The sequence below is a fragment of the Drosophila elegans genome, unplaced genomic scaffold (assembly GCF_018152505.1).
Source record: "Drosophila elegans isolate 14027-0461.03 unplaced genomic scaffold, ASM1815250v1 contig_520, whole genome shotgun sequence".
Lineage (NCBI taxonomy): Eukaryota > Metazoa > Arthropoda > Insecta > Diptera > Drosophilidae > Drosophila > Drosophila elegans.
In genome coordinates this window covers 2,743,516-2,757,777 of record NW_024545903.1, presented here as the reverse complement: position 1 = coordinate 2,757,777, position 14,262 = coordinate 2,743,516, and the positions used below count along the sequence as shown (strand labels likewise).

General features: G+C 37.9%; 3 protein-coding genes across 5 annotated transcripts; 1 reads left to right on the top strand and 2 right to left on the bottom strand.

Annotated features, from left to right (window-relative positions):
- Positions 1–2,450: 2,450 nt before the first annotated feature.
- On the bottom strand, positions 2,451–7,694 carry LOC108136475. Of its 2 annotated transcripts, none has more exons than XM_017257681.2 (4): positions 7,559–7,694; positions 4,236–4,451; positions 2,935–3,102; positions 2,451–2,873 (listed from the first exon to the last, which is right to left on the bottom strand). In XM_017257681.2, exons 2-4 carry the CDS (start codon positions 4,291–4,293, stop codon positions 2,632–2,634), a joined length of 468 nt encoding a protein of 155 aa, XP_017113170.1. In that variant the 5' UTR covers positions 4,294–4,451; positions 7,559–7,694; the 3' UTR covers positions 2,451–2,631. The 2 variants fall into 2 exon arrangements, with proteins under 2 accessions (XP_017113170.1, XP_017113180.1); XM_017257691.2 differs by lacking the exon at positions 7,559–7,694 and adding an exon at positions 7,020–7,110.
- Positions 7,695–8,210: 516 nt separating this feature from the next.
- On the bottom strand, positions 8,211–9,015 carry LOC108136424. Its single transcript, XM_017257561.2, has 2 exons — positions 8,717–9,015; positions 8,211–8,660 (listed from the first exon to the last, which is right to left on the bottom strand). Exons 1-2 carry the CDS (start codon positions 8,952–8,954, stop codon positions 8,440–8,442), a joined length of 459 nt encoding a protein of 152 aa, XP_017113050.1. The 5' UTR covers positions 8,955–9,015; the 3' UTR covers positions 8,211–8,439.
- A 316-nt stretch (positions 9,016–9,331) lies between these two features.
- LOC108136463 (pre-mRNA-splicing regulator female-lethal(2)D) lies at positions 9,332–14,238 on the top strand. 2 transcript variants are annotated; one of them, XM_017257659.2, is made up of 4 exons: positions 9,332–10,088; positions 12,129–12,253; positions 12,316–12,649; positions 12,871–14,238. In XM_017257659.2, exons 1-4 carry the CDS (start codon positions 9,722–9,724, stop codon positions 13,686–13,688), a joined length of 1,644 nt encoding a protein of 547 aa, XP_017113148.1. In that variant the 5' UTR covers positions 9,332–9,721; the 3' UTR covers positions 13,689–14,238. The 2 variants fall into 2 exon arrangements, with proteins under 2 accessions (XP_017113148.1, XP_017113157.1); XM_017257668.2 differs by lacking the exon at positions 9,332–10,088 and adding an exon at positions 11,845–11,957.
- The last annotated feature ends 24 nt before the right edge of the window (positions 14,239–14,262 follow it).

The following is a 14,262-nucleotide window of genomic DNA, read 5'->3' as shown; positions in this document are numbered from 1 at the left end:
AATAATACATAATCTTAAGGCGGTATAAACAGGAGAGGTCTTACCAAAAATGAAGTGATCATCCAGAGTCATTAACTGCTAGTTAATGTTAGCCTCATGAATATGGTCTAAAACTAATCTTTACAATTCATATTTCCTCGCAGGGTTACGGGAATTCAGCAATTTATAGTTCCAAGACAAACTTTGGGAAAACTTTCCACCCTTTGTCACCCTTACTTTTTAAAATGCTGAAAAAATTGTATCGTTCTATTAAGTCTCGTTTGGTTTTTTGTTGTGAAAGCTTATAGCTTTTTGTCTCCATTTATTGAATTTACCATTTTATTTAGTTTATTTATTGATTTTTCATCTACAAGCGGAGCTTTACAGACTTAAATGCTAAAAATTAACAAGTTCACATTATTTTCTTTCTTGTTTTTCGCATCTTTATTCTGCCCATGAATTTTATTCTATTATTTCTGCTGTGTTTTTTTTCTGTTATAGTTTTCTTGCATAATAAATAAGTTTCCCATTTTGTTGCTATTCGTGTTGCTGTGATATAAAAACGAAAAGAAATAATATTGATATATATTTAGGTATTATATTTATGGTTATAGAATATTCGACTCAGCCAGCGCAGACAAAAGCTTGTTTGTTTGGTGTGTTGTGTTCTTCTTTCTGTAGATTGTTTACTTATTCGATAATTTTTTTTTAAGTTTCAGTAACTTGCTTGAAAACATGTCATTATTCATACTTTTTCATTATTATATTTCAATTGTATTTAATAATTTCAAATATATGTATGTACGTTGTGTTTGCATTTTGTTTTAGTTCAGTTTTTAATTTAGAATGTCTTCCCGTCACTTACGAAGCAAAGCTCAATGATATGATTCACGCAGAAAGGTGTGTTTTAATATCTTCTTTATTATTTAAATACTTGTTGTTCAGTTTATAAAGTTTGCGTGATCTTGTGTTTATTTTGTTTTTGTTTGGATGTGCTTGAGTTGCAATATTTTTGCGATACTTTCTTAAAACAAACTTTCCAATGAAAACAATAAAGTTGAAATAATTATCCATCATAAGAGGTTTTGTTATGGAATCTTAAGTACTCTGACTATTTAATGGATTCTGGATTTCAAATTTTTCATTTTCGCTTTATTAGTTTTTTTTTCTTATTTTGTTTTTCTATTACGATACAACGGCTAGTGTTTGTTATTCATTTTATAAATTAAAATTAGTTAGGTTTATCTACATATGCTCACGCTTCCTTTCTGTTTTTATCTTATTATCTTTCCATATAATTCTTAATAATATATAACTAAACAAATATAATGTTTTATAATTTATGCAAATTTTCATGTATGTATATATATCTTTTTTTTTTCTACACAAAATGATGTGTTTGTAACTGGTTTTTATATGTTGGCTAGTGTTTCTGTTTATTAATATCTTGCCATGCTTTGTGTTGACTGTACCTTGGTTTGTGTTTGTATTGGGGACACAAATCAAAATATTTATGCACTTTCCGTCTAAAGTATTAGGAAGATTTATTTATACCAGCCATGTTAGCAATTTCAATTCCTCCAGACTTCTTTAGAAATCCCTTGGAAATGGCATCGGGATCATGGCTGTGTAGTATGCATTGGTTTAGTTCGCATGAAGCTTATAATGGACAAAATTTATTTTCCTCTTTTTGTATTCAATATTTAATGGATTCTCTTTTGTTTTGCAGATAGTTTTTATTCATTTATTTACTTCGTATAAATTTGTATACGATTTTATTAATTTGATCTCTATGGAAATTTTTTGGTTACTAATGAAAGTCCTAATTGTTGCAAATTCTTTGCCATAAAGATAGATGTTCATCTTCAGTGTTTGCACTAATAGGCTCATGAAGGGTTTGCCTTTGAGGTTTTCCTTCCCCAATTATTGGTTTAAATTACATAAAAACTGATAAAGTATTGCGTTTTGGGGCTATTGGCCTCAGCAAAAGTTCCGAATCCTAATTATTACAAATTCTTTGCCGTAAAGATAGATATTTTCTATCTTTAGAATTTGCACTAACAGATTTTATTTAGGCTTGTCTTTTTGGTTTGCCGCACCCCATTTATAAATTGAATATATAAAAGGTGTTGGGTCAATAAAATTATTGGCAAAACAACAGATAGAGAAAATAAATAGAGATTATTCTGATCTCAGGCAAAGATGGTTAAAGTGCAACAAAATAAAAATCGAATTTATATTATTTGGAGTTATGTTATAGGTCAGCGTACTGCATAGTTTATTTATTTAGTTTCAGGGGTCAAAGGTTGAAATTTATTAGGCGGAGACATTTACTGGCAGTTTTTCTGTATTTTAAAATAACTTTCGAACAAAGGCTTAAAAAAATGTGGATTGATAACTGCCCCAAAAGTATGTTTACCTTCTTATTTAAGTCCTCTTGTCCTCTATGTAATGTATGTAAACCCATAAGGTAAGATAATTTCCGTATTATTCTTATTGTTATTACGCTTACGAACACATTAAATTAAACATTAAAGTAAATTATGCAACTAAATGAGCATTAACTGCAGATCTGAATCGAAAAACCACTAAAACCAAAGTCGAAAACGATAAGTACAAGTGAACTCAGTGAAATGCTAAATTGAGCTCAATTTACGAGCTCTGGAATCGTATTGTGTGCCTCGAGTTCAGCAGGAGCGCCAATCCGGCGGCGAAGACGAGGGGCAGCATCATCCACTTGGCAACAGGCGAGTTGGCTCCGTTGCACAGATCCTTGGTGCAGGCGCAGTAGATGGCGGCCACGTCGTGGGTTCCCGAGCGCCTAATGCACTTGGTGTCGGTGTGTTCGTCAGGAATATATCCGCAGCCACGTACGATCCGGGTTTTCCCGTAAACTGTGAACGAGGAAGTTATGGTAATCATGTGGCCTTCTGACTCTGCCTGGCATTAACTCACTCTTTTGAACGGTTTTGCGGCACAGGGTGGGCTTGTACTTGTCCTTGAGGTGCTCCAGTGGCTCCTGTTTGCTGCAGTTCACCTCGCCAATGGAGTACGGCTCGAAGGGATCGCCGCAGCGGGGATCGAACTCGCTATTACAGTCATAGCACATCAGGGCAGTGGTCACTACAAATTAAAACAAAAATAAATAATGATCAGTATTTTAATACAGCATCGTTTTTAATATGTGATTATTAATGTTTAGCCTTTTATTATTTTATAAGCTAAGATTATTATTATTTATTAAATATGTAAATGCTATGAAACCCTTAATGTTTGTTTGCTTACCAATCTATCTAGATATTTATTAATCGTTTTAAGTTGCGATTTAAATTTCGTTATCTTTTAATTTACTAATTGGATAAAAACACACGTCTGGTGATTTAAATGTTTGAAATTTGCTTTGACTTAAAGCTGAATTTTGTATTCAGCTTAAATTGGATAAGAGCGGATTATATTTAGCTATAAAGGTGTTTGCTTTTGCAGACTTTACCAATTTATAATAAATGATGTTATGTTAATAGCTATTTTTGCAGTTGTCTGAGCTTTATTTATTCTAAGATTTTCCTATGGAGACTAAAGATAGAAGTATTTTTGAATTACTATTTCGGTTTATTGAGTATTTTTAAAATTGTACTTATAATCTTTTTAAAAATATGTTTGTTTTAAACGACATGACCTAAGCCTTAGTGGTGGTATATATGTATTTTTTGTGAAGCCTATGCTCAAAATATGCTCAAAAAAAACTATTTTTCAAATTTCTAGACCAGAAAACCCTCTTAAAACATAAAGCTGTAAACTAAATTGGAATTCAATATATATTTCAAGTTTATAAACATAAATAACTAAAAATACTTTAAGATTTTGTAAGGCGGAAATCCAACCGGAAAAAAATTAAAATAATGATGAATGGTATGGCTTGTTTTAAAAATCTTCAATTTAAAAAACCCCTTAAAGTAGAACAACATTTTGAAGGAAAACCATTTGGTTGTTAATTAAAAAATGATATAATTTAATAAGTTTATCGAAAAGCAAAGGTTTTAATGATGTACAACTTAAAGGTCCTGGAGCTTTAAGCGTATTTTTGTGCAGCATTAGGACCACTTTCTCCGATCCGTGGAATTATGGCATAGTACATATGTATGTATGTACATAGCCAAATGTCAGGGTTCGGTATTGCGTCAGTGTGCGAGCGGGCGAGTGTGTGTATGTGTGTGGCTTGTGTGTTTTTTTTGCATTGCATAAACTTTGGGGCTTACCTTGTATGCAGCAGAGCACGCCTAACAACAACAACATCTTCTCCATGAATGGCGACATTTTATTATGTATTGGTGTTTATTGAAATGAATTATTTATGCTCCTTTCTTTTAATGGGTCCACGCTTTTTCGCTCGGCGGCTGGAGCAACAATTTGTTTTGATTTCGCTTTCGTTGAACAATTTGCGAACTGATTCGATGCTACATTAGCATGTTAGGCTGAAAGCGACGAAGTAAAAAAACCGGAAAATGTGTAAAGTAATTTAAAAACCTATATGTATATAGATTGCTTAATAGCCCGTGGAAGATTAGCGAAATATATGTTGTATATAATACGACTGCAATGAAAAGTGAAAATCGCCGTTACAAAAATAAATCCAAAGGAAAAGAAGAAGAAAGAGGCAAAAACACAAAGTGGGACGCAGAAACTGCAGTTTGGAAAGCGGGGGAAAGGGACGGCAAGGCGACGGCGCAATGCAAGTAGAGAGCTCTCTCTTTTACCCCCACTCTCTCTTGCCCACACAATCTCTTTTTCTTTCTCCCCGATGACGCGCGCCCTCTAGCGACCCAATTAGTGAGCTGGTGGATCCCAAGTGGAACCCATTCTCGACTGTTTTTTTCCATTTTTTACCCAATTTTTTTTTTGTATTTCTTGTCTTGGAACTGACTGTCCATTTAATTGGATTGCAATGATTGCTCAAACGCAGACCCAGCACTCCTCCCCTTTTCTGCCCAACAGCCAATTGATTTTCCCAGCCAGCACTACCAGTTTTGTGGATGGTGGGTAATTGCTAACGGTTCTCGGTAGCTAGGTAACAAATTACCAATATGTACCTCCCCTGCAAAACCCTTCGATTTCCCTGTCTCTTGGGGCTTTTAATAGTTTTGCCATCGTTTGCGGTTTGTGGCCAAGTGGCTTTATAGGCCTCCCAGTTGATGGCTCAATCTATTTTCCTTTTTTATAGTACATTTGCTAAGACTTACGGTTTTTTTTATAATAGTGAAGTATTTTAAATTATTCAATGATTTTTATATTTGTAGAAAAACTGTGCTAGATCGCAAGAACCCTCCATTTTTTTTTAATTTAAAACGATTTTTAGAGTTTTATTTTGTGCAAACCTATTTTTAAGCTTAAAAATTATTTAATATTACAAAAAGTAAGAACATTGATTTTAGTAAAAAACTTTACTTCTACCAAACCATTTTTACCTACTTTATAAATTTAAAATATTCGTTTTAAAAATCTTTAAAATAATTATAAAATTAAATTGGCTCTTCACATATATATTTATGTATATATATATATTTATAATTTTAAATTCAGTATCAAAGTATTAAATTCGCATTTCTTATTCCTTGAAATACATTGAAATGTTAAATAAGACATAATTGACCCCACATGACTCATTTGATGACCCCTACAGTGACTTCATTTTGCATTTAAATAACCAATTTCCGGGCCACTCAAGTAATTACTTTTTCCGCCCATTTCCTAGACTTCCTGCTGTTGGCTTGGCCATTTCGCTCCAAATCTAACCACAAACAAGCAAGGCAAGCCCCACTTATGTGCCAACCCCTTATGGCACGTAATCGGAAAAAGTGCAATGCACTGAAGCCATAGCCATAGTGCTTGATTCTAGAGCACTGCAGTTGGGCCCACTCCAAATTGTCCAGACCCAAAAGGATGGGGGAGAAAGCAAAGTGGGTAGACAGATCAGAGTAAGAAATATTACGCATACGCCCCGTTCTTGCCAACAAATTCGGGTTTCTGGCACACAAACACAGGTCCTTTTCATATATGCAAGACGAATGAAAAGCCAATCAATATGGTAGTCAAGGGGCCGTTGTCATGTCGGCCACTCAATCACAACAAAATTGGATTGTTGTTGGCCAACTGACAGGCGAAACAGGAAGAGTTTCAATCGAAAGGCTAGATGGGCATATATATAGCCAATATGTATATGAGGGGGTACCTTGATTGAGTGGAACCATTTCATGTTAGTTTCCCATCAACATTTGATGTTCAGTTGAATTTAGCAGGACATTGCCCATTCCCCCGGTTTTCTACTCGGAAAATTCAATAACTGACCCAGTTCAGGTCCTGTTTTAGCCCACTTTTCTTCAAAAACCCCCTCTTCATTTCATTTTTGCCATCAACTGTCTCCGTCTTCTGGCATTTCCTGCGGGAAATAGTTTCAGTGTCCTTCCTGCCAATCGTGGGCTTTTCTTCGAGCTCGTTCCTCTTGTTGTTATGTAATAGCCAGACAATTGGCAGAAGCACGAATCTGGCATATCGATTTAGCCATTAAAAAAATAAAACTAGAACGAACAAAAAATTGAGGAGAACAAGTGGCATGAGAAGAAAGTCACTCAGGTGGCACAGGTAAAATTATCAGGGATGGGTTTTTGCACTTTTGTTGTGTAATGCCGTTGAAGACCTCGAGGATTAAAGGATTCGTTGTCGTGGCCGTGGTCGTTGGAGGGTGCTTATAGACTTGGCTATCAGTTAATTAGCCACTTTAAGGTTAGGTATTGTACAGTTTTCGATAGCAATTCTTATCCTTTTAATACTATTTTCACTTATTTATTGTCCGTTTTCCATCCGAACCACCAACTGTTCCCACTTGTTTTGTAATCACTTATGCACTTTGGTTCTCCTTTATTTTGAAGTCACTTTTCACTTTTACTTTGGCAGTTATATAATGCCAGACCCCCACGAGTACTTTCGATAGTTTTTCAAAAAGTTTTCGTTTTCCTTTCGGAAACAATTCTCTTTTATTTATTTACGTAAGAGTGGAGATATTTGGAATTTCCCTGGCTCTTGAAGTATTTCAAGCTGATGACACCAGAGTGGAAATGAAAGGGCCCCGAAATGAAAAGCGAAAAGAAAAGCGGATGCCAGGGAAAACGGGGAAAGGGCTAAGCGGGGGTTGGGAAAAGTTGGGCAAAGGGGGTGGCTCGTGGGTGAAATGTTGACTGGTTGTGGGCGAAGGGTTCTCGGGGGTGGGCTGATTTAAGTGCGATTTCAGTGCAAATTCTCTCGCAAGGACGAAGCACAAAGTCAAAGCGACCGAGAGAAACAGAGAAAGCGGGACTGCGAGAGAGGGAGAGAGCGTCAGTCACCCTGAGAAAGAGAAAGAGAGGGGGGTGGTCTTCAATAGAAAGAGAGGGGGCGCGAGCGCCCTTTTGAGAAACCAAGCGAAAAAAGTTAAATCGATAGCGAACCGCGCCACTGAAGCGGGATTATCTAACACGGCTTAATGGCCCGATGAGCTCAGAATCGCGTAATTTCGCCAATTTACGGTCGCACTCGAACTTTTGGCTACCTTTTGAGTGGTCACACAATCGAATTCGGACTCAAAATGGTCGATATTGGACTTGGACTTTTTTGTGGACTTTTCTGCGGTCACGCGACGCGATGCAACCCCAAACACGGTGAAATTCTTTCTGAGCGCTCCGTCAAATCCGCAGCTGTCCGCAGGCCGCTTCTTCGGCGGCCGGCGAGATTCCCGAGAGAAATCTCGATAGAGAAAGAGTTCGCCCAGAGAGAGTCTGCGCAGTAAAGACCAAGACACTTCATATATTTTTTTTAATTTTCTAAACTAAATCAGAGTTAGATGTAAAAACATATCAATTACTATTTCGGCGTTCCTCATTCGTGAAAAATAAGTTTATAACTCTTGTTTTCACCATTTCAAAATCGACGGTTTAAATGTCGTTTTAAAATTGTTATAAAGCGACTCAAAATTCAACATTATCTCATCAAGATTTTTTAATATACCTCATTTGTTTTGGGGGACTGGCAAAGATGTTTCCAAGCAATGTCTAAAGCGATCATATAAAAGCGTTTTCTACTTTAAAGTATTTTAATGATGAGTTCATTAAGACTTCATTATATGTTGGAATTCTAACTGAATATAAAATTGGTTTGTACCAAAAGTCATTTTTTATTGCTTAAATATTAAAAAAGGCCAAGTGTTATTTTGAAAAATACCCATTTTAATCTTATAATTTTAACATTAAATGCAACAATTCATATTGTAAGACACGGATTATTAGACCTCTAAAAGCACGGTTTTAAAAAATATTCTTATGTTTTATTTACACATCATTAATAAAAAATCTTATACTACGTATAAATATAAAAACAAACTAAAAATAGCTATAATAAGAACTTAAAGAATAACCTGAATAGATTATTATGACCTTAGCTCTTGATGGCAGACATTATTTCGGTCCAGAAGGCCTGGACCTCGGGATCCTGCATTAAAATACGTTTTTTAACGTTCAACACCATGTTGAGTATGTCGGCGTTCTTATAGCGATCTCGGCTGGACGATTTTCCGTCCGCCGCCTCAGGGGAAAAGCCCTCCGGTTCCTGATCGTCCAAGGGATCCGTTTCCCCCGCCGGACTACCAAGTTGTCCAACTTTAAAATATCGCATATTAATCATTATCCCTACATATGTAAACACAAACACCCACCTTTCTTGCACTTTGTGGCTTCTGTTTTGGGTTTTTCTGTGCGTTTTTGATAGGGTTTTCGAGGTTTGGGAACTTCTTTTCCCTTGTTGCGTTTTAGATTTTGTTCACTTGGCAACAAATCAGGACTCTCGATGGGGTTATCTGTGTCCTGTTGAAGGCGTCGCTTGACGTGAAGATTTAATCGCTCCTTGATATTTTGCTGCTCAAGTTTTATCTGTATCTGAGGGGATTCTGCCATGTTTTTTGCGTGCTTAAAACCAAAACAATTTCCAAAACATTGGTCAAGTGTGACCACTTTTGAAGTCTTCAAATATAACATGATATATGGTATCATTGCCAAAGAATTTCAACATTGCAACAAGAAAATTATAAACAAAATTTAAAATAAGTATTACTGAAAAACATTTTGAAACATAATAAGTTTTGAAAAATAATAAATTATACAACATAATAAATTACAAATTTTAATTTTGTTCACTTAACAGTTCTGTGAATGCCAGCACTTAACATAGTGCCAGTAATTTGGTTTGAGTCAATGGATGAGTTTAAGCCGTGTTTCGAACCCAGAGCTGCATTCATAAATGCTGGCAAATTTAGTATTTTTCAGCGCCGCCATGTTGGATTCCGCACAACAGTTAACAGCCCCCAATCGAGAAATTTCACGCAGCGTTGAAAAATTAAGAAATAACGCCGTAAAAGTGTTCCCAACCGCCCGCAAACATACATAAAGTGTGAATCAAAGGACAATCCAGCGATAAGTCATTAATTGAGCGTTGAGCAAGCGCGAAAAGTACGCGAAATCGAGGTTTTGCAAAACCTTTGCCATCCGCGTCGCCATTGGTGTGTGCCAGTGTGTGTGTGAGTGAGGGAGTATTGGTGAGAGCGTGTGTGTGTGTGTGTGAGCGAGCGGCCCCTATGAAAAGCAACAACAACGCCAGCAAGGACCCACAACAACAACAACAACAACAACAACAAGAACCGCAACAGCATTTTAATTAGCAAATAATGAGTGTCGCTGCAATGACTATGGACGATCAGAGACCCTTGATGAACAGTTACGACAAAATGCCCCCGACCAAATACGAGCAAAATTTAAATATCATAAACAGCAGCCAAAATAGTGGAGCCAGTGGCGGCCCCGCCTCCCCAACGCCCTCGGGTCTCGAGGATTCGTCGCACCATCACCATCATCACCATCCGCATCCGCACCATCATCATCATCAGGAGCAGCAACATTTGCAGCAGCAACAGCAGCAGCAGCAGCAACAACAACAGCAGCAGCATCAGCAGCAGCAGCAACAGCAGCAGCAACACGCAGCAGCTGTTGCAGAGGCTGTTGCAGCCGCCGAACAGCGTCAACGCTTGCTCGAAGGTATTTTGCACATTTTGGTACACTGCTATCAGAGATCTGATCTATATAATACCCCCCTATATACATACATACTCGTTTCAAAAACCCACGATCGAAAGTGTTAACTCTGTGTAAATTGTATAAAACGAAAATCAAAAAGTCTTAGTTTAATTAGTTTATTACTGTCCCCACACACCTTTGGGTTTTTTTGTGCCATTGAATTTGTTTATGAAAAACACTCGGAAAAGAACTCAACGTATATTATGTGAATCGAATCGAAGCGAACACTCTTTTAAAGAACATTCTTTCAGCGGCGTTTTGGTTAATTTTTAAGTTATTTTTTTACATACCACCCCAAAAAATCTTCTAAATAGTGAAAGTGCTTTAAAAGGACTACGAATAAAAAATAAAATAATGCCTAATACGAACTAAAGGGCAAACGAAAGCCTAAATAGTTAACAAGTGTTTACGAAGTGTTGTGCAAAAGAACTGTCTAAAATATGAGTTAAATAATCAAATAATAATAATAATCATAAAATTATAATTATAACTAAAAAAATAACAAAAATAAAAATATGTTAACCCCCAAAGGTTTGAAATGAAAAAATCAAACTTGCTAAGGCTTTAAATTAAAAGTAATATAGAACTGAAAAAAAGCTAAAGTTTCCAATATAATGTAAAGAAAAATTAACATAACAAATCAAGATTTTCCACAATCTTTAATCAAATCTAATGAAATCATGATTCCCAATAAGCCTGGAGTAGCCTAGTAACAACCATAACATAAATTTAAATAATTAAAGAATCTGAAACGAAGTTATCCAATTTCCTCGTTTTCTCGCTGTTTTCGTCGTCTTCTTTGCGGTGTACAGTTTTCGTTTTGCGACCACTTTTCGTTTGCCTACGTGCCCGAAGAAGAAAAAGAGAGGAGGAGAAGAGGAGAGAGCCAACGTGTCTGCGCCCCCCACCACACCCACTAGTTTCATCTCTCTCCCTCTTGATGCCCCTCTCGCTTACTTTTGTTAAGCCTAAAAAATAATAAATAATGAAGTAAACAAGTGCTAGTGCATAACGAAAAAGAAAATAAAGTATAATTATTTTTCATTTGAAATTGTGGTGAAAAAGTGATTGCCAAAAACTTTACCCCGTGTGTTTAATGCGAAATATTTAAATAAATGGCGCCAAAAAGCGGTGAATGTGTGGGTGCGTGTGTTTTGCCTTAAGATAAGATTACTTAATTGATTTTTAAACGCTCAATTGGCCGCCTATTAATCAATTAACATGTAATGTGGGACACACGCACACACATCTGTTTGCCTCAGCAAAATATAAATACAAAAATAATATACTCGACTAAATAAATACAAATACAAAGAATACGTGTTTGCACAACAAATACAACAAATGCGAAGTCAATAAACTTTTTGTATGACAAAAGAGTGTTCGAAAATGCCACAAAAAAGAGAAGGGGAAAAGCTTTTCAAATCCATATGTATACGAAAAAGCTTTCGAGAGCCCAATGTGTGTGCGTCGAGTTTTTTGCAAGTGTTTTTCAAAAATATTTTCAGTTTTGCCACAGAAAATGTATGAATCAGTCGTTGTTTCCCACAGTGTATGAAAAAATGCCGCGAAGATTCAATTTCAATCGCCAATTGAGTTCGATGCTAATGCATATGGAAATGCAAGAAATGAGAAGATTGGCAGGTGTGGTTGTTCAAGTGCCAGAGATAATGCCAACGATATCTATATCGAAATCGTGTTCAAGTTCAAGTGGTTGTGACCCTCGCATCGAATCAAAATCAATATCATTATCAGCCAGAGATTGACGACGGGATGCGGCCTTTTCCACCGACCATGTCACGAACTTACACGAATGATTGCAACGCATTGGTATGATTTCGTATTAAGTTCCACCTAAAAATCAAACACTTTGCCTTGCCCATTAAGAACTTGTAAAATATCTATTGTAATGACTCGTGCAAACCAAAAACAGAGTGGCTCTCTCAGCTTGGAACGCCCGCACTTAGACCTCAATAGCTAATCTTATCCTTCGTTTCGCAGATGAGATCGAAAATCTCAAGCTGGAGCAGGTCCGCATGGGTCAGCAATGCGCGGATGCCCAGCGTCGTGAGAAGATCCTCATGCGGCGGCTGGCCAACAAGGAACAGGAATTCCAGGACTATGTGGTGAGTAGACCTTTGATTCCGCTTAAATACTTAAATATTAATGCTTGTCCCATGCCTTCCAGAGCCAAATTGCAGAGTACAAGGCCCAGCAGGCGCCAACTGCCTTGGCCTTGCGCACCGCCCTCCTCGATCCTGCGGTCAATCTGCTCTTCGAAAGGCTCAAGAAAGAGCTAAAGGCCACCAAGGCCAAGCTGGAGGAGACCCAGAACGAGCTGTCCGCCTGGAAGTTCACACCAGACTCGAACACCGGCAAGCGCCTGATGGCCAAGTGCCGGCTGCTCTACCAGGAGAACGAGGAGCTGGGTAAAATGACCTCCAACGGCAGACTGGCCAAGCTGGAGACCGAGCTGGCCATGCAAAAGAGCTTCAGCGAGGAGGTCAAGAAGTCGCAGTCGGGTAGGTTCATTTCGTTATTAAGATCTATAAAAAAAACTATACTTCTTCTTAGTTTTGAATAAGAATTTGATTTTAAATATTTCTAAAGTAGATCCGATTAAAATTAAAAGTAGTATAAGTTTAAAAACATTCCAATTAACTTCAAAGTTCAATCTTGTTAGATGTTAACCCATACCTATACCATAAGAAAGATTACCTAATGTAAACTCTTTGATTCACAGAATTGGATGATTTCCTGCAAGAACTAGACGAGGATGTGGAGGGCATGCAGAGCACCATTCTTTTTCTGCAGCAAGAACTGAAGACCACGCGCGATCGCATTCAATCGCTGGAGAAGGAGAACGCCCAGCTAAAGCAGGTTAGCGCCAAAGATGAGCTCCTGACACCGCCGGCCACCAATGGGGGCACCAACAAGACGATAAGCAAGCTGGAAACCATCGATGAAAACGCCTGCCTGGCGAACAACAACCAATCCAATCCAGACAGTTACAATGGCAGCACTAACAACGAACAGAGCATGGCTGTGCAACAGGTGCCGCCGCCGCTGGATGAGGGCAGCAATAGCAACGGGAATGCAGCGCGATTGGCGCGCAAACGAAATTACCTGGAGGAGGAGAACACGCCAGCGGTGGCGGTGGTGCCCATGCCCACGCCAGGGGTCAACAACGTCCAGGAAACGGCGCCAATTAGGGAAGTTATTGCCCCACGAACCCTGCCGCCCAAAAAATCCAAGTTGCGAGCCATTGCTTCGAGACGCAGCTCGCAGCTGGAGGAGGAGCATCAGCCTGTGACGACGCCAGTGGCCGTGCCGCTGCTCCTGGACAACGCTGTTGCCGGAATGGCCAGTGAAGAGGCGTCCGCTGCAGCGTCACTGATCAACAACAACGCGGAAACGGGTCTAGGACTGGCAGCAGGAGCAGGAGCTCCCAACGAGGCCAACGACGCGTCTGCTTCGACGGCACCCGCCCGCATCCTGACGCGTCGTCGGTCGGTCCGGATGCAGCAGAACGGCAGCGGAGCGGTCGACTACTCAACCTAAGCGCTGGCGTTCCTTTTTCAAAAAGAGGATCACGGACGGTGCACTCTTTATGATTTCATCATATTGATCGTTAATTCCTGACGTTTACTTTTGTGAATTGAGATTTCAAAACAGAGAGAGACTTCTTATAATAACTGTAACCTATCATATTAGTTTCTTTTATTTTTTTAACACATCGTCTTGTATAATACGTTTATTATTCTGTTTGCATGCAACATAGGCATACATTATACGCAAATTAATTAGAAGTCACTGCTATACATACGAAATACATTATGTAGAACTGTGTACCACTTCAGCACACATATTTACAAAACATATTGTCGAGCTAAACGATAATGCTAAAACTGATTACCTATTTATGTTTTTTTAAAACCACGGCAACTACTGAAAAGCTGAAAAAAGAAAACTTTGACAAAACAAAACTCGTCATTTAGCTAAATTAGATTTTAATTATCAACTTAAGGCATTTTTGTAATACGATGAAAGTTGTGTAAAATAATATAAACTTGTGTTAAAATAAATTGTTAAGTATAACAAACATTTCAAATATCCGCATACCTTTTTGCTGTAT

Excerpts from the sequence above, each read along its gene's own strand:
- LOC108136424 (XM_017257561.2), bottom strand. The coding sequence starts at position 8,954 with ATGGCAGAATCCCCTCAGATACAGATAAAACTTGAGCAGCAAAATATC. Across the intron at positions 8,661-8,716 it reads AGCCACAAAGTGCAAGAAAG|TTGGACAACTTGGTAGTCCG; the intron begins GTGGGTGTTTGT and ends GATATTTTAAAG.
- LOC108136463 (XM_017257659.2), top strand. The coding sequence starts at position 9,722 with ATGAGTGTCGCTGCAATGACTATGGACGATCAGAGACCCTTGATGAAC. Across the intron at positions 12,254-12,315 it reads AGGAATTCCAGGACTATGTG|AGCCAAATTGCAGAGTACAA; the intron begins GTGAGTAGACCT and ends CATGCCTTCCAG. Across the intron at positions 12,650-12,870 it reads GGTCAAGAAGTCGCAGTCGG|AATTGGATGATTTCCTGCAA; the intron begins GTAGGTTCATTT and ends TTTGATTCACAG.
- LOC108136475 (XM_017257681.2), bottom strand. The coding sequence starts at position 4,293 with ATGTCGCCATTCATGGAGAAGATGTTGTTGTTGTTAGGCGTGCTCTGC. Across the intron at positions 3,103-4,235 it reads CGTGCTCTGCTGCATACAAG|TGACCACTGCCCTGATGTGC; the intron begins GTAAGCCCCAAA and ends TTTAATTTGTAG. Across the intron at positions 2,874-2,934 it reads CCGCAAAACCGTTCAAAAGA|TTTACGGGAAAACCCGGATC; the intron begins GTGAGTTAATGC and ends CCTCGTTCACAG.